Genomic DNA, 19465 nt, shown 5'->3' on the forward strand with positions numbered 1-19465 from the left:
GCATTAAGATTCTTTTGCATAATATTGTGTGTGTGTGTGTGTGTGTGTGTGTGTGTGTGTGTGTGTGTGTGTGTGTGTGTGTGTGTGTGTGTGTGTGGTAAAGAAAAGTTGGGTGCTAAATGTTTAATTGTTATAAAAAAAAATTTCATGTGAAATATTATCAGGACAGGTTTCATGTGCTCTACAATACTATAAACACAAGCACACGCTTCTTGAAATTCTCACATTTCATTTGTTTATTTCTACAGCGTTACACAAATATACATCCACTCATATTCTCAGCGCTTCTAAACACTCACAGTGAAACAAACTGGACTTCCAAACATGAATCTGTTTACATATCTAACTCTAGAAATATTCACCAAAACACACTCATAGATTGTCTCGAACACTGAAGTGCAAAAGTGTTTGTGGGTGTAAAACGTATACAGTGACAGCAGGAATACAGCGGTTCAGTCACGCTTACAAACATCGCAGAACTTCACTTTTCTTTATCATTTTTGAATACATATAAATATCAGCATCTGCATCAAATTGCATATTTTTGCTCAATAAAACTGAGGTGTTTTTTTCTCCATATTTCTCACTATTACAGACTGTATGAGCCATAAAAGCCTGATGTATCAAATATGATACTCAACATAAAACTTTTCCTTTCAGATTTTTTTTTAAAGCTTCAATAAACGTCCAAAATATTAGACTTTTCTGACTATTTCATGTTAGTCTTTACAGGGTTAATAAATGACACTTGTTTTGATATTGTATTATTTAATGCAGACATTCAAACATTTCTATATGTTATACAAGCAATCTGTGTGTGTGTGTGTGTGTGTGTGTGTGTGTGTGTGTGTGTGTGTGTGTGTGTGTGTGTGTGTGTGTGTGTACATTAAAAATAACTAATAATTTAATATAACTTCGCTAGTAATAAAAACCTATACCAAAATGTATTTAAAATACATTTGTTTCATACTAAGTGTACAACAAACACATTAACATATTTACTGGCATATCGTTTGAGACTTAATGATATAAATATTATAATTAAACTTTATGAGGAGTACTTATTTATTGCACAATGCACATTTCTTCATATTTAGCCTAAATTGTGTTTAATATCACTATTATTGAGGATAGTATGATCTCTGTATAACATTCATCTTTAAATGCAAGATATTTAAAGTGTTCCTAAAGTTTACTTGCAATAGTTCCACTTTAGCACAAATACACTTATATATATTTAGTTGAACTTCAGCATTATTTCCGGATAACTAAAGTACATCAAGTACAGAATTAGCTGTTCCAGTTTAGCAGATTGTAAGTATATCAATTTAGTATACTAAAAGTGCAATTGCAGGGTATTTATATTAAGTACATAAACATGTAAATGTACTTGTCGTATACTTAGCATAAAATAAATGTTTTTTAAATACATTTTAGTATATTTATTTTTCACTAGGCTTTCTAAACTAAAGTTGCCATCGCACTTGCAAACAAACTCACAATTTATAAATTCCTACATTTACTATTCTGATGATGGGTTCGTCTCAGAGAAACTGAACACTGCAAAAAATTATGTTCTTCCTCACTATTTTTGTTTTGTTTTCCAAATATTTAAACATTCTTAAATCAAGATACATTGTGATACATACAGAAGTGAAAATACTTAAGATATTAAGCCTTTTCTGAGAAAAATAATCAAAATTAAGTGAGTTTATTCTTAACATTAAAAAAAAAAGGCCAGTGGGGTCAGAAAAATGAAATTTAAAGGGATTTATAATATAAAATAATACAATATAATATAATATAATAGGGATGCACGATATATCGGCCTCTATATCGATATCGGCCGATGTATGTTCAATTTTAAAGCTACACTGTAATTTTTTAAGTTGATTCTTACCAAAAAACACTTTGTTCTTTCAAAATGCTATGTGCTCATTAATGTGTAATTACTTCCACCAACTAATCAAGTATTCTCGTAAGCATAGAACCTGCCATTTATAATACATACGAGCGAGTCGCTGGAATGGCGGCAGCCATGTTGCGCCTCCATCTTGAAAATACATTAGCCAAAGAGGGACATACCTGGAAATTCAAGCTTCGCCTTTCGTGTTTTTACACTCAGTGGCACCGTGACGAATGCGAGGGGGAGATTACTCACGACTGCCGGCAGATTTGAAATAATACGGCCACCGTAGGAGTTAAAACACCCTCGGAATGGGAGGGGCTAGAAAGTAATATTCAGTTGGTAGTCATATACAATTTCACCACTAGATGGGAGAAAATCCTACACAGTGTAGCTTTAAATATCATTATCGGCCTGATAAGGAACATTGCCCGATATATTAAAGCCGATAAATAATGTATTATTTCCTCCAGCTGAGACACTTCAGATACACACTGTTCAACATTGAATTAGAATTTGAATCACTTTAAAAAAGGAAAATACAGTAAAGTTCAACAAGTCTGTCATATCGGCTACATTAAATTATGAGAACATTATGATTTGTGTGTTTGGGACGTGGATTTTAATGGTGAGACTTTTTTTGGCTCTGAAAAATGATATTAAAATTTGGATTTAGATTTATCGGCCAATATATCGGTTATCGGCTTTCAAATATAAAGAATAATCGGTTATCCGTATCGGCCAAAATTTCCATATCGGTGCATCCGAATATAATATAATTAATGTAAAAAATCTTTTCTGACCCCTTATTTGCAGATTTTTTTTATTGTGTCACTTCATTTTTTTACCAATTTTTCTGAAAACATAACTTAATATCTTAAGTAATTTTGCTTCTCAAGTAAATGCATCTTGATTTAAGAATGTTTTTAGATATTTGTGCTGGAAAATGGAAAACAGGACAAAAATAGTGAGGAAGAACATCATTTTTTGTTCATTAAAGCAAAATTAATTTTCCTAAAACATCTTAAAATATCCTTACGTGGGAATCAAAACAGCATTAAATATTACTAACCCGTTTTCTATCTTAAGTCTATGTCATTCACTGTTGTTTTCAATTGTAAAACAAGATGAAGACACTGATGAAGAAGAAGATTTTTGTTTTGAAACAAAGACTGAAAAGTCCATATGATTACACAGACGGACTCTCATGAATTTCTCCCTGTATTTTAAATAATGTCCATTTGTAAGAGTGAAGAACCAGTGACGTCCACCAATAAGAGTTATTCAAGCTGGACGAAGTTTTGATTTCCTGAAACTACATGAACGAGCGTCGCCTGAACAAGATACAGGAATAAAATCAATTCAGATGAGGGACCAGCATCAAGTTAAACACACAAACTTCTGACAAAATCCACTAATTGCAGGTGAAACTGGGTCCAAGATGCAGCTCTCTGATTGGACGGTGCTGAGACAGAGGCGGAGTCAGGCGTGCAGGGGGAGTGGCTCAGCATGCAGCAGCCAATCAGTACACAGGCACGTTAAAGTACTCATGTCGGGGCTGAAGGAGAGACACACACACACACACACACACACACACACACACACTGAAAATGGTGCAGACAAACACAACCGTGAGAGATGCAGACAGACACGTGCAGGACGACATGCAGTGAACACATTAAACTCAAGTGTGTTTACATGCGCAGTCTCACACAGATTATTGGTAAAAACAGTTTCATCTAAACGGACAGATGTTTGTGCATTACCTCGCTTTCATGTCGCATGTAAATATTCCCAGAGTAACATTCAGTCGTCTTATACTCATACCTCGAAAGATTTCCAACAGTAATCTGCATTTTACTGTACATCTAAATGCACTCGATACACATTCTGCCCAGACTCTATACAATAGGATTATTTATGAACTAATCCTGTCAAGAGATTAAAATAACTGCAATTAATCTCAAGATCTATTCTGCTGTAAACGTAATTATTATGAAATTCTGAAGGGAATAATATACTCTATTGTTCCAAAGTTTGCGGTCAGGAGGATTTTTTTTTTAAAGGAAATTAATACTTTTTTCAGCAAGGATGCATTAAAAATTGAACAAAAGTGACAGTAAATAAATTAAATTAAATGAATAATGTTACAAAAGATTCTATTTCAAATAAATGCTGTTCTTTTGAACTTTCTATTCATCAATTCATCACTTTAAAATATATTAAAATAGAAAACAGAATTTTTTTTTTTTTTTATCAAATAAATGCAGCATTAAGAGACTCCTTTTAAAATTAAAATTAAATAAAAAATATAACCGATCCAAAACTTTTGAACGGCAGTGTGTATTCACATAGAAAACAGTTTTTTAAACAATAATAATATTTAAAAAAGATTTTACTCTATTTTTGATCAAATAAATGCAGCCTTGGTAGGCTATTAAATATATATATATATTTTTTATATTTAAGTATTGTATTTATTAATAAATAAATAAATAAATAATTTATATATACATATACACACACACACACATATATACACACAATATTATATTTCTATATAAATAAATGTCATTTTATATATTTATATTAAGTATTAAATATTATTAATATAACATGTTAATATATAATAGTTAGTTCCGAAACAAAACCAGTTGAGAACTGCCGCTGTAAAGTACAGCATTGGTTTTCTATTAACGATGACATGAACCATAAACTCTGTGAGGGAAGAGGACAGTGAGAAACACGAAAACATAATGACTGGACGGCATTACACACACACACACACACACACACACACACACACACACACACACACACACACATATAAACACGAACAGCTCATGATATCTGTGTTAAACTGGTCATCTAGAGGCACGACGACACTAACAGACACGACTCTACGACTGAAGGAGAGCCACACCTGAAGCCTTCGCCTCGAGCCGGCTAACTCTGGAAGAGAACGGAGGACTCGCAGGACATGTTCGGACTCAGAACACCTGCAGGACATTCACACACACACACACACACACACACACACGTGATTTACAGCCACCTCAGCATCCAATCGATCCACAGACACACACATGGGCTGAATCCGAAATCGCCCCCTAAACCCTCATTCCCTACGCAAGTCCCCTAATACTGTCCACATGAAGGAGTGAATGAAAACGAGTGAGTGAATTCGGACAGCCGTTGAGCGTTCATCGGTTGTACACTCGTTATTGCAGTGCATTGTGGGATTGAATGAGTGCACTCGATAAGGTCTACTATGGTTTCGGACACCACTACAAATGGACGTCCCCTCAAATAACGGCCGATTTGAGGGTATAGGGGGCGATTTCGGGGTCAGCCGTGGACTGTCCTGTCTCACAGCGAAGCCTGTAAAAAGTGATCAGTTGACTTAACTTAAAAAAACTGAGGAAACCCGTTGCCTTAAAATTATTAAGTAAATAAACTAAAAAACTTAGTAATGTGGAATTGTCAAGTTCACATAACTTAATTTTTTCAATTAAAGGTTTAGTTCACCCAAAAATGAAAATTCTGTCAGTAATTACTCGCCCTCATGTTGTTCCAGCCCCGTAAGACCTTCGTTCATCTTTGGAACACAAATTAATATATTTTTTGTACGTCAGAACGGAGGCTCACAATTGGCCGACGCTGGTCGTGTGTGATGCGTGTGATGCTGGCCAATAGTGAGCCTCCGTTCTGACGTACAAAAAATATATTAATTTGCGTTTATTTACTTAATAATTTTAAGGCAACGGGTTTCCTCATTTCCACAGTGCCGCGGCTCCCGCAGGATTCTCATCAGACACGGATATAACTGAGCTTCAGGCTCGATTTCTGCGTCTCTGTCCTCTAATTAAGTCGGATCAGCCGGAGGGCCTTTGAGCTCCGAGTCTGTGTGGGATTTCTTCTGTTCTTTCAGGAATGTTCCGGATTGACTTTCCCAGGTTTCATTAGCTAAGCTGACGGAGAACCGTGTGCTTTTAATTAAAAACACCTCAGCAAACAGAGGCAGGCGTTTGATTGAAGTTCAACACCAAAGCTTCAAATTGGTTTATTATAAAAGTTATTTGAAAAAAAAGTAAAGCCACACAAAATTAAACCCATATAATACCAACGAGAATGTAAAGAATGGTAATCAGATTATTCAAACTGACTGAGTAATATGAAATCAGTCTGGGAGAATATAGCCCTCCACAACAACATGTCCAGAACTGTTCATTATCAACGAAAACTATGACGAAAAATGTTGGAGATGAGACGACAATAAGGCCATTAGACGATAACTGTGACTATATCAACATGAAATATCAGTGACGAAAACTAGACTAAAATGGCCAGACATTTAGTCGACTAAAACTGGACTAAACAAAAACAGGACAAGGTTGAATAAATACGATCAAAAATACAAAAAGACATGCTGAGAATAAATAAAAAAATACCTCATAAAATGAACAATATCCAGGACATATTTCACCCAAATAAAATAAGAGAATATATTTAGCAAATAATGTATATAAAAAATAAAATAAAAATTATATATATATATATATATATAATTTTTTTAATATACATTATTTGCTATATATAAATATATAAATACATAAAATATAATATAAAAGTATAAATATAATATATATATATATATATATATATATATATATATATATATATATATATATATATATATATATATATATATATTCATTCCCTTCCAAAAATGTATAATATTAAAATATTAATATTTTTTTTCCCAGTGGTTTGTCAATCATCCACCTGATAAAAGTAACTCCAGAACATTCCTGAAAGAAGAAATATTGTATAACTGAAAAAATAATAATAACTAAAAAATATATATACAAAAAAAAAATTATATATATATATTTATTTTTTTTTTATTTTTTTTTTTTCACAAAAATGAATTAATTGTATGTGTGTAGATCTCTCTGTAGCCTATATACTTTACACACAGGTACTAAAATGCTTCATTTCGAATTTTAATCGAATTTGCTCAACTAATTAACTAAATTCAATTATTTTAAGAACAGACAGACAGAGAGAGAGAGAGACAGAGAGAGAGAGAGAGAGAGAGAGAGAGAGAGAGAGAGAGAGAGAGAGAGAGAGAGAGAGACAGAGAGAGAGAGAGACAGAGAGAGAGAGAGAGAGAGAGAGACAGAGAGAGAGAGACAGAGAGAGAGAGACACAAACCCCTCGCCGCATAATGTGATTTATTCTGATGCAGTGGGATATTTATGCAGTGGCAAAGCCCCAAAATGAAAAGGGACACACTCATCTCTCATCCCCACACACACACACACACACACACACACACACACACAGCCGAGACGCCCGTCCTGAGCTGAGGGAGTAATGCACATCTTTATGCAGGCACAATTTACAGAGTGCATAAAAATGCAGTTAAAGCATTAGTTGTCATCCAGTGTGAGTTAGTTCCCATCAGGCATCATCGTGTCAGAGACCGACACACACATTCACAGCGTCTGATCGTGGAGACGGGGTGTGTGTCTTTAAACACAACACATTCATATTACATGCATGCATTCACAGAATGTGTTCAGTCGTTTGCTGAATATGCCAATATGATAATTAAATGCGAACCGATAACTGAAGACATGACGTGAATTACTATCACTGGCCCTTTAAGACACAATCTGCATATTATTCATCAGATACAGTGCGCCAGATTAGGATTCGCCTTCAGATCTTTTCTTTATAAGTAAAATATGCAGTTTTTAAATGCATGGCTTCATATACCGCTGAGTTTGCTATAACTAGCATGCTAATAATCCATTCTTACATCATAATATGCAACGATAAACTAAATAGGGTTGTATGCTAATTCTTAATTCTTACATAATTAATTTTTCTAAATGCTATTTTGCTCGAACTTAAGACTGATTATCCTTTTGCTAGAAATCTTGTGACCACATTTTTACCAGGTCAAAGGTCAAGAATTAAGAAGTTTAAACGCCCCCCCGCGTCACGTCACCACGTCTCCTCCAATCAGAGCGAGCGAGAGCTTCATCATGCCCAATCAGCAATCGGCTCAGGCAAAATCACACCATTTACCAATCGGCTGACAGCGTGGGCGGGGCTCCGGCCCCTATAAGATCTCCTCATTGGCCAAACCTCCCCAGTCTTCAGTCTGGCTCTACGGACAGAAACACCAGCCAATCAAACAGCCCCGTTCTGCCAAATCACGGCAAATCTCATTCACAGAAGGCCGGGAACTCTCGGAATTGGATTAAGATTGGGAATGAGAATGTGTTCAACCTCAGACTGAAGTGGTTCAGAGACACGATCCAGCCAACATGATATAAATGATCATCATGATTGTGTTTATGCAGCTGGTGGCCACAGAAATGAACATCGAGTGAAGAAATAATACACGATCTATGGCTAATGTGTAGAATCATGGGAAAATGTGATTTCCACAAACATCTCTTAAAACTGCCCAACAACTGACTGATTAAACTAGCCTGAATAACTTAAGTTTTTTGGTGTAAGGTAATATTTTTGATGCAATAACTTATTAATTCACACATATTTGTAAATAATAACATTTTAGAGGGAAAAAAATGGGCTTGAGCAGAAATTCATGCTATACATTACTGATATAAAAAGTGCTAAAATAGTTGTTAATCACCATTAATTAGGCAATCTGACTAGTTTAATGTTTGGAAATCCAGGCCATACAGATGATTTTTCATAAATCCCTGCTAAATGTATGAACAATAGTCACAAACTGCAGAAACGGAGCAGCAGCTCAAACTCATTAAACCAAACCAGATTCATTAAAACATCAAACACAGATCTGACCTCAAATCAGCAGATAAAGGCCAAGCCCCAGTCGAGACTACGGCAGCCCCGGAGGCTCAAACCGCATGCTCTCGCTGATAATGCTTTTATTTGTATATTACTTCGTTTATTTCTCACATAAATGCATATTCGCATGATTACTTGAACCATGACGTGGATAAAGATGCAAAGCTGGTTGAAATGTCTCGGCACTGCTGGTGTTTTCGTGCTCAGTCGGTGAACTGCACATATAGGTCATGTCTCGCTCCTAAAGCGTGGACAGCAAGTCTTTGTTCTCTTTTTTCCTCTTTTGTCTGCCTGTAATTTGGCCCTCGGGACAAAGTCTGTCGGGATGGCAGTCGGAGATGATAAAGCACAGCTCTGTTCGGCTCCGAGTTACCGATGCTGATTGAACATTTCTACTTCATCTAGGCTGTGACTAGTGCCTAAACCAACCTTAATGTGGGAAGAATCATCCAATCACATCATTCATACATTCATTCAGTCAAAAACCCTTTTCACTGGGAGAAAACGAGAAGAAATTATACAGGAAACTAAACTACTTCGTTTTATTAGTAACTAATTGGGTCAATCTCACAAAACCTGTCGAGAATGTATTCAACCCCAAAAATCGAAAGAAAGAAAGAAAAAAGAAAAAAGAAAGAAAGAAAGAAAGAAAGAAAGAAAGAAAGAAAGAAAGAAAGAAAGAAAGAAAGAAAGAAAATAGCATTTTACATAAAGAAAATTAGGAAACTAATAACAATTGCAATGGAAAAAAACTTTAATGGTCAATGCAAAAAAAAAAGGATTAAAATTTGCTTAAAATAAGTAATGAAAAAAATTATGAAAAGTTTTCATTCTTTTTCTTTTGATTTTGGGATGCAATGTGTAAAACTGCTGATATCTATAGATTTAGTGAGACAAAAATGGATGGAGTGGAAATGTATTGGTCAAAATGCTATTCACATTCACATTGTTCTAAGAAGTTTGAAAAAGTTAGATTTTTTTTAAACAAAATTAAGATTTTTAAATGTGACAATCAATTTCCTTATTTCGCTTTCTTTTTCTTTTGATTTTGGGGTGAAATGTGACCCATTTTTTTAGCGAGATTCACTCAATTAAACTATAGTAACTACTTTCTCTAATCTCTTTATTCAGGAAAAACTCAGCATGTCATCAACTTCCTGTATCCAGAAGTTCACGGCATGCAGAACACAGTCCCGCTCCACTGGGATCAGATTAATGACTAGAGCTACAGGGAGACTGATGGCTACAGACGCTAATCAATGATCCATAAATCATACCTGGAAGCAGACGGATCTGAAAATCTAGATTCTGTAAATCAAAACAGTTGGGTCGGGCAAAAGGAGGAAGAATACAGAGAGCAAGAGAGAGAAGAGAGACGTCAAACTCATGAAGCAAGTTGATTTATCTACAGCCGGCCTGGCATCAGCACACCTGGATTAAAGCTGAAGTGTGTCATTTCTGCAACAAAAATATTGAATGCAATGCGGTTATCTCTGTTATATCTACAGTCTTGTCTCATATTTTGCTCTTAAAGGGATAGTTCACCCAAAAATTTAAATTAGCCCATGATTTACTCACTCTCAAGTCATCCTAGGTGTATATGACATTCTTCTTTCAGACGAATACAATCTGAGTTATATTAAAAAATGTCCTGACTCTTCCAAATTTTATAATGGCAGTGAATGGATGTTTCTGTTTTGAAGTCATAAGTGCATCTATCCATGATAAAAGTGCATCTATCCATCATAAAAGTGCATCTATCCATCATATGGTTGTCAAGGCGTTGCTATGAAGTTGCTATCGTCTGGAGTAGTTTTTTCACATGTTCTTATGCAGCTGTTGGATCGTAGCCAAATGATTCTGGATGGTTGTGTTCATAGCAGCTTGCTATGTGATTGCCTAGATGTTCTTGGTGGTTGCTAGGGTGTTGCTAGGGTGTTCTGACTGTGTATGTCCTGAATGTTTTTTTGTGTGTTGCTATAGTATGCGGTTGCTATAATGTTCTGGGCTGCGTTTCCCAAAAGCATCGTGAGCCAAGTTGATGGTAGAGACCATTGGTGGCAATGGTTCAACAATCTACTTAGGCTTACGATTCTTCAGGGAAACACAGCCCTGAATAGTTGCCAAGGTGTTGCTATGCGGTTCTGAGGAAGTTGTTAGAGTGCTCTGAGTGGTTACAGTTGCATTGCTATGCAGTTGAGTGTTTTTAGTGTGTGTGTATATAATGTTCTGGATGGTTACCAAGGTGTTGCTAAGTGGTTGCCAATGGGTTCTGAGTGTTTTTTGGTGTGCTGATCTAATGTTTTGGATGGTTGCCAAGGTGTTGCTAAGCTGTTGGTGTTTTGAGTATTTTTTTAATGTGTTAGTGTTTCAATGTGTTTTTTGAGTGAGTGTGTTGCTACAGTATGTGGTTGCTATAATGCTCTGAATGGTTGCCAGGGTGTTGCTATGCAGTTCTGAGGCAACTGTTAGGGGTTACTGTGACATTGCTGTGCAATTGACAAGGTATTCTGAGTTTTTTTGTGTGTGTGTGTGTGTTGCTATAATGTTCTGGATGGTTGCCAAGGTGTTTTTATTGTGTTGCTACAGTATATGGTTGCTATAATATTTTGAATGGTTGCCAGGATGTTGCTATGCGGTTCTGAGGAAGTTGTTAGAGTGCACTGAATGGTTACTGTGGCATTGCTACGCAGTTGCCAAGGAGTTCTGAGTTTGCAATAATGTCCTGGGTGGTTTCCAAGGTGTTGCTAAGTAGTTCCCAAGGTGTGTTTTTAGTGTGTTGCTACAGTATATGGTTGCTATAATATTTTGAATGGTTGCCAGGGTGTTGCTATGCGGTTCTGAGGAAGTTGTTAGAGTGCTCTGAATGGTTACTGTGGCATTGCTATGCAGTTGCCAAGGAGTTCTGAGTTTTTTTTAATGTGTTGCAATAGTGTCCTGGGTGGTTTCCAAGGTGTTGCTAAGTAGTTGCCAAGGTGTGTTTTTAGTGTGTTGCTACAGTATGTGGTTGCTATAATGCTCTGGGTGTTTCCTATGGTGTTGCTAGGGTTCTTCAGATCAGACTTGCATATAAAAAAATAAAAAATAAATGGATATGAGAAAGCATTTCAATTTCAAAACAGATACACTTCAGCTTTAATCTGAAAGCCCAGCATCAGGACATCCTGCAGATCTGTGCATCTGTACGCTAGAGCGAGACTCCATGAAGATGAAGAGATTGTGTGTGAAAGCTCAGTTCCTCTGCACTGTAACGAACAAAGGAGTGTTTTGTTCTGCAAGCGCCGGGGAAGCTGGGTAACACACACACACACACACGAGAGCAGTCACTGTGAACCTGTAGCTCCTGAGGGATTTCTACCTTTCAAATTCAATAGTCGGAGCGAGAGAGAAGCAGAACGGCGGTGCGAAGGTCAGAAACACTATGAAATACGCAAACGATCCTGTTTGCTTTACTGTGGCGGTAATAAACCTCAGTACTCAAGGCGGCAAGAGACCCATTAAATGGTGGTATTCTATGGTAGCCAGGGTTTGAAATTAACTTTTTCAACTTTTTTAAGTTACCAGCCATTCAGAACTTCTACTAGCCCAAAAAAGAAAAGAAGAAGAAAAAAAACAGATTAACTACGTCACAGTTTAGCATATATACATGTATGTACATATACACAAATATATATATATATGCACACACACATTATAACATTTGGATTTCATACATTCATTTCTTATTCAAACAAAATCCTGTCAACTCCTCATCCTTTTCACCAAAAATGTGTTTTAGGTGGACTGATAAAAAAAAAAAGTAGGATGTTGGGGGGAAAACCCTGTCTTTTCTGTTAACCAAATGCTTTATAATCCTCGCTATTGCTTTATTGCAAATGAATATGCTGCATTTAATTCATCATGATGACTCACGAGTATTTGCGCTAAATCTGCGCAGATTTGGTTTGAATGAACTTCCCCAGCAAAGTGAGTAGATATAATACATTTATAATATAATTATATATAAAAGTTTATAATATAATAAGTAAATATAATAAGTTACACGCCAAATTGGCCAGTGATTTGACTTGATTTTTCCCGCATTTGGCGAGTGTTAATTTCAAACCCTGATGGAAGCGAGATATTAACATCTCAACAGACCGATAATTTTTAGCTAACCGGTTTAGCAAAGTTGTGCCAGTACATGCCCCTCACCTCCTGCAGGAGATCCGCCTGCTCGATGGCCTTCAGGACGTTCTTCTTCGACGTCTCCTGAGCTTCGCCTCCCAGCAGGAACTCGTCCAGGATGAAATACGCCTTCTCGAAGTTAAAGATGATGTCCAGCTCGCAGACCTGAGATTGGGAGGAACAATCACTGTAATTCGGTTCTTTTTTGGGGGGGGGGGGGAAGCAAGAAGTCACGTCAAGTTTGACTTACACTGCCGAAGTATTTGTCGAGCAGCTCGACGTAGCGGTGGATGATCTCCAGCGTGATCAGCTCGTTGTCCTGGTCCTCGATGGCACAGCAGAAATACAGACTGGCGTATCTGCAACATAAACAACATCAGGGTTAGTTTTAGTCACAAAAAAACAACAACTGATATTTAGTTTTTCTGCTGATATGAAAACCATTTCACCAGATGACTTGAATAGCTCTATTTGGAAAGAATTACTCATTCTAGAAAGATTGAGGTGATTTTGTAAGGAAGTGAATCTGCATAAAAAAATTATTAAAACAAATTACGATCATAGGTAAATACAATATGCTTGTAAAAAGTCCTTTATGTTTTTCCAGGTAAGTCTAACAGTATTCAGGTACAGAAATTGAATAATGAAATGTAAAATAACACTGCATAGTGTTCACTGTATAGATTAAATATAATTAATCTTTGTTAAAGCTTAAAATAAACACTGCTTTAGACAAAACCAAGCAAAAATTTACATGTTAAAAAAGGGATTTGACAGTCTACTTTCTTTTGCTCCATAAAACGGCATGCTAGTAAACAGAGTGTGTGTGTGTGTGTGTGTGTGTGTCTGTTTCAATAACAATAATAATATATCTTTCTTTCAGCTGACACTTGATTTCTCTCCACATGCGGAGGCTCTCCGGCTGGCCAGAGCTGCTGAGCGAGTGTGTTAATGTGATAATGTAGCGCTGTCATCAGCAGACGGGACTGGTCATTCTGGACAGCCTCTCTTCACTGTGTGTGTGTGCGAGACGCAGAGAGAATGAAGATGAAATCACATCTTCTACACACAACTATTGTTCTAAATGCTGTTATGAATATGCATATCTAACATCGGGTTCACTCACTAGTAGCTTTCAGGATTCCAGCCTAGCTGAACACAACAGTGCAAAATAATGGGGCAAATAAAATAAAATAATGTAATATTCAAATGAGCGAACAAGTAATAAAACGCAATAAAAAATATGAAGTGAATGTAATAAAATAAAATAAAAAACTTCAAATAGGGTGAATAAAATAAAACAATAAAAAAAATTAAATGGAGTTTAGTAGTAATAAAATGTAAACAAAATATGAGTGGACAAGTAATAAAATACAATAAAAATATAAATTAAAATGAGTGAATGCAAGTAAATAAACTAATATGCAAATGAGGTGACAAATAAAAAGCAAAAATATGAAGTAATTGAGTAAATTAAATTAAATATTAAAATCGTGTGAACAATTAAATAAATGCAAATAGGCTGACTAATTAAAATACAAAATATGCAAATGGGGTATAAATGTAAAATAAAATATATTTAAATGAAGCCAACAAGTAATAAAACAAAATAAAAATATGCAAATGCAGACAAGTAATGGTTACTTGCTACTTAGGGTAGTGTTTTTGAAAAGTTTTGCATACAGATGACTGAGGTCCCGCTCACACGGATCCGCGTAAACGACTAAAAACGCTGCATTCTGCTGCCATGCCAGTAGTTGGCGATGTCATATCGTAAAGAAAAACCATGCGAACACATAATACGCAAGCGCTTGACCTCACAGTTTACACAAATTCGTGTTTTTGCAGTTTACACAGAGACGATGACTGTATCTTTTTCAAAAACGTACACTTTGAAACCAGTTTTCAGGCCCTCGAAACCTCATTGTTGTGTAAATGAATGCATTACGTTTTCTGTTTTAGTTGAAGTACCACAAACATTTTTACAAGATTCGAAGCCTCAAATCTCATGAACGTTTGTCAACACCAGTGTACATTTAGTTATTGGGATGCACCGATATGAACTTTTTGGCTGATTCCGATAACCGATAATTCTTGATATTTAAAAGCCAATAACCGATATATTGGCCGATAAATATAAATCCAAATTTTTATATAATTTTTAAGAGCCTGATTACAAGAACAAGTGTCTCACCATTAAAACCCATGTCTCAAACACACAATTATGAGGTTCTCATTATAGTTTTATGTAGCCGATATGACAGACATGTTGCACTTTACTGTATTTTCCTTGTGATTCCAATCATATTTCAAGCAATTCAAAACCATCATGGTGAAGAGTGTGTATCTGAAGTGTCTCAGATGAAGAAAATAATACATTACTTATCGGCTTTAACATATTGGACAATTTTTCTTATCAGGCCGATAACATTAAACATGAACATATATCGGCCACCATATCGGTATCGGCCGATATGTCGTGCATCTCCATCTAGTTACTCCTCAAATCATCATTAGTACCTGCAAACACAACTTTGTTTCCATACAAACTAATATAAAAACTGACTGAAAATCAAAAACCAGCCAATCAGGAAGGAACATGTCATTTTAAGAGTGCAAGTGTCCTTTTGGTATACAGAACAACATGAAGAATAAGCTTGTACTGGCATTTCATTTACACACACACACACACACACACACAGCTTAGCAATGCTAATGCTCAGTTTGGATGAGATCTGTAGACAGATAATCAGGCTGTTGAGCGGGCGGTTGGGGTCAGAGGTCAGACAGGGCGAGCTGTGAGGGAATGAATCTGGAACCGAACCAAAGCCCGATCACACTGAGCAGAACCAGAGGAACTTATGTAGACACAAGGTCATGTTCATTATTACTGCTCATCCGTCTAGACCTCGTTCTTTCAACAAATAACTGCATCTGATTCGCCAACAGCACAACTGTGTTCAGCTGCTGCAAACACTGGCAAAATAATGGGTAATATACAATAAAAAAAGAGCATAAACAATTAAATAAAACATATGCAAATTGTGAGAATAAATGTATAAAAAATAAAACCAAATAAAAATAATAATATGCACAATTAATATAATTTAAAAAAGCAAAAGTAGTGAATGTAAATCACATAAAATACAATAAAAACATGCAAATCAGTTGAACAAGTAACAAAAAGAACTTTTACATTTGAATTAAATAAAAAAATACAAATGGAGTGAACAAGTAATAAAATTAAATCAAATACAATAAAACATGCAAAATCATTGAACAAGTAACAAAAAGAAAAGAACTTAAATTTTAAGTTAAAAAACTAAATCAAAATATGCAAATGGAGTGAATAAAATAAAGTTAAATGGACAAAATGAGTGAAAGTAATAAAATAACAAATGTGCAAATGAGAAGCAAAGAAATTCACATGTATAGAAATATGCAAATGCAGTAATTAGAATAAGATCAAATAAAAATATGCAAATATGCTGCTTGCGTAATAAAATAAAACAATCTGCAAATTATTTGCTTAATTAATAAAATAAAATATGCAAATAGAATGCTTAATTAATAAAACATGCCAATGGGAAAGAGCAAGTTGCAAAAAAACAAAGTAATAAATAAATACAAATTAAAAAGTAGTGAATGTAGAAAAATGCACATGGAGAGAAGTAATAAAATAACAAATATGCAAATGAGGTGAATGCATTCAAATACAATACAAATATATGCCAATCGAGTGAAGTAGCAACAAAAAAATGCAAATCGAGTGAAGTAGCAACAAAAAAATGCAAATCGAGTGTAGTAACAAAAAATGCAAATCGAGTGAAGTAGTAACAAAAAAATGCAAATCGAGTGAAGTAGCAACAAATATATGCAAATCGAGTGTAGTAACAAAAAAATGCAAATCGAGTGAAGTAGTAACAAAAAGATGCAAATCGAGTGAAGTAGTAACAAAAAATGCAAATCGAGTGAAGTAGTAACAAAAAAATGCAAATCGAGTGAAGTAGCAACAAATATATGCAAATCGAGTGAAGTAGTAACAAAAAAATGCAAATCGAGTGTAGTAACAAAAAATGCTAATCGAGTGAAGTAGTAACAAAAAAATGCAAATCGAGTGTAGTAACAAAAAATGCAAATCGAGTGAAGTAGTAACAAAAAAAATGCAAATCGGGTGAAGTAGCAACAAATATGCAAATCGAGTGAAGTAGTAACAAAAAAATTCAAATCGAGTGAAGTAGTAACAAAAAAATGCAAATCGAGTGAAGTAGTAACAAAAAATGCAAATCGAGTGAAGTAGTAACAAATATATGCAAATCGAGTGAAGTAGTAACAAAAAAATGCAAATCGAGTGAAGTAGTAACAAAAAATGCAAATCGAGTGAAGTAGTAACAAATATATGCAAATCGAGTGAAGTAGTAACAAAAAATGCAAATCGAGTGAAGTAGTAACAAAAAATGCAAATCAAGTGAAGTAGTAACAAATATATGCAAATCGAGTGAAGTAGTAACAAAAAATAAGACTTTACATAAAAAAAAAATTTATGCATTTTGCAGATGTTTTCATCTAAAGCAACTTAAATTGTATTCAAGGTTTACGTGTCGTCTGGGAACTGAACCCATGACCTTTCCATCGCTAGCAAAATATTAAATAAAAGTGCTCAGTCGCTCTTTTTTAAGGAATGATTCAGCATTTGTTAATCGTTCTGATGCATGTGTGTTTATTATCTGTATATACAGGGACGACCTTCAATGTAAAAATCATTCCCTTGAAAAATGCAAAGCACTTTCTTTAAGGAAACAGCCTTTGGGTTTGTGTTGATCTGTATTCATTATAATTAGATTTATGGAACAATAATACAAAGAAAGACTTCGGTTTATGTCCTCCTGTGGATCATGTGTGATCGTGAACAGAAGAAATCAGGACACTGACACAAAGACACAGCGAGGAATACACCAAACGTGTGGCCGCATATTTTAGATTCACTCATGCTACTGAATACAAATGAAACACGGACACTCATTTCAGATTCACCATAAAACACAACATCAACATCATACGCCGATAAATCAATTTTGTCGAAGTTCATATTTGTATTCCTCTTGCTTTCAGAAGCTGAAACACTCATACACACACAATCCAGTGCAAACACACACAGAATAATGTGATGAAACACCAAGGGCCCTATTTTAACGATCTGAAACGCAAGTATCAAGCGCAAAACGCAAGTAACTTTGTGGGCAGATCTCGGATGACTCTTGACCCCAACGCAAATCTAAAATGGGTTGGTCTGAAGTAGCTTCATTACTCATAGGTGTGGTTTGGGCGTAACGTGAAATAAACCAATCAGAGCGACATCTCACATTCCCTTTAAGAGCAGGCGCGCTTGTTCCATGGCGGTTTGCTATTATAACGGCGGATTTGCCAGACGCACGCCAGGAGCGGTTCACAGCCGAGGAGACCGACGTTCTCGTCAGGGCCGTAAAACACAGAGAAGTGATGTTGGGGATGGAGAAACACCCAAATTAGCTTCGGTTAAACAGGCGTATGATAATTTGGGTAAATGTGTAAGCTAGATTTATGCCTATTATTCACATCTTCATGGACACAACAATGATTTCCCTCGTGTGGTAATATTTTTCCTTGTAATAATGTATGGTTTTCTAAAAATGAGAACTGCTGCGTCTGTGTGTAGATGAGAGAAGCAAAGTGTATGCGTCTTGTGCACACGCTACATTATGGCCAAGCATGCGCCCTTGAAATAGCATCTGAATAACATGAGCAACGCGCCACTGACTTTAGACTAGGTTTCTCCTGGTCTGTGGTGGACTTGTTTTCTAAACCTGCAAAATAGCACCAGGGAACGTTTGCGCCGGAACACGCCTCCTCTTTTCGCTGAACCGCCCCCGGGAGCACAAGTTCATTTCCTAATTGACTGACGTGCGTCTATGGAGGGAAAAGTCTGCTCTGCGTGGGTGCAAAATAGGAATGAAACATGCGTCGCTGTACAAAGTCAATTGCGCTGGGTGCAAGATAGGGCCCCAAGTATTAAAGGTGACCTATTATCCAAAATTCACGGAAAAAAGCGGAAAAAGCATCCGACGTTATCGCGTCCAATCGAATGAATGGAGAGGCGGGCCTTCTGCTGTAGTGACGAAAGCTACAGTTGCTTTGAACGTCCAGATTGCACTGCAATGATGGAGGATAAACTTGTGGTGCTCTCGCGGGTTACCAGGAGCTTAAAGGACAAGTTCGGTATTTTACACTTAAAGCCCTGTTTACAGATCGTATCTGATGAAATAGAACGGTTAAGATTAAAATTTGGACACATGCTCCTGTCCCGAGAATTTTAGGTTTATTTCGCTTTTGTGGACCTATTTTGCCAAACGCGTCACACCCGTGATTCTTCCGTTGAGAGCTTGAATAATAGACACTCCAGCCCAGTTGGTGGTGATAATGCACCTTTGCCAATTGCAAGCAAACCACGGGCATTTCATAGAATACACAGAAGAAGCAGAAGAAGAAGCGGCGGAGTAA

At 36.0% G+C, this 19465-nt stretch overlaps 1 protein-coding gene across 5 annotated transcripts in view; it reads right to left on the bottom strand.

Moving 5' to 3' along the window:
• LOC309480993 (AP-1 complex subunit sigma-2) overlaps positions 1–19465 on the bottom strand; it is a 40709-nt gene that overhangs the window by 8295 nt on the left and 12949 nt on the right. Inside the window, exons 3-7 of one of the 5 annotated variants that reach the window (XR_014199818.1) lie at positions 13179–13287; positions 12956–13093; positions 8006–8087; positions 4830–4905; positions 219–3464 (exon numbers count right to left, since the gene is read on the bottom strand). Coding sequence is in view for 3 of the 5 variants with exons in the window: in XM_082145776.1 (XP_082001902.1) it covers positions 8040–8087; positions 12956–13093; positions 13179–13287 (295 nt within the window). In the remaining 2 variants the exon portion in view is untranslated. Of the gene's footprint in view, positions 1–218; positions 3465–4829; positions 4906–7996; positions 8088–12955; positions 13094–13178; positions 13288–19465 lie in introns of those variants that run through there. The other 4 variants (XR_014199817.1, XM_082145776.1, XM_082145777.1 and 1 more) reach the window with 4 other exon arrangements.

Source organism: Leuciscus leuciscus (assembly GCF_965113295.1).
Source record: "Leuciscus leuciscus genome assembly, chromosome: 18".
In the NCBI taxonomy this organism is placed as follows: domain Eukaryota; kingdom Metazoa; phylum Chordata; class Actinopteri; order Cypriniformes; family Leuciscidae; genus Leuciscus; species Leuciscus leuciscus.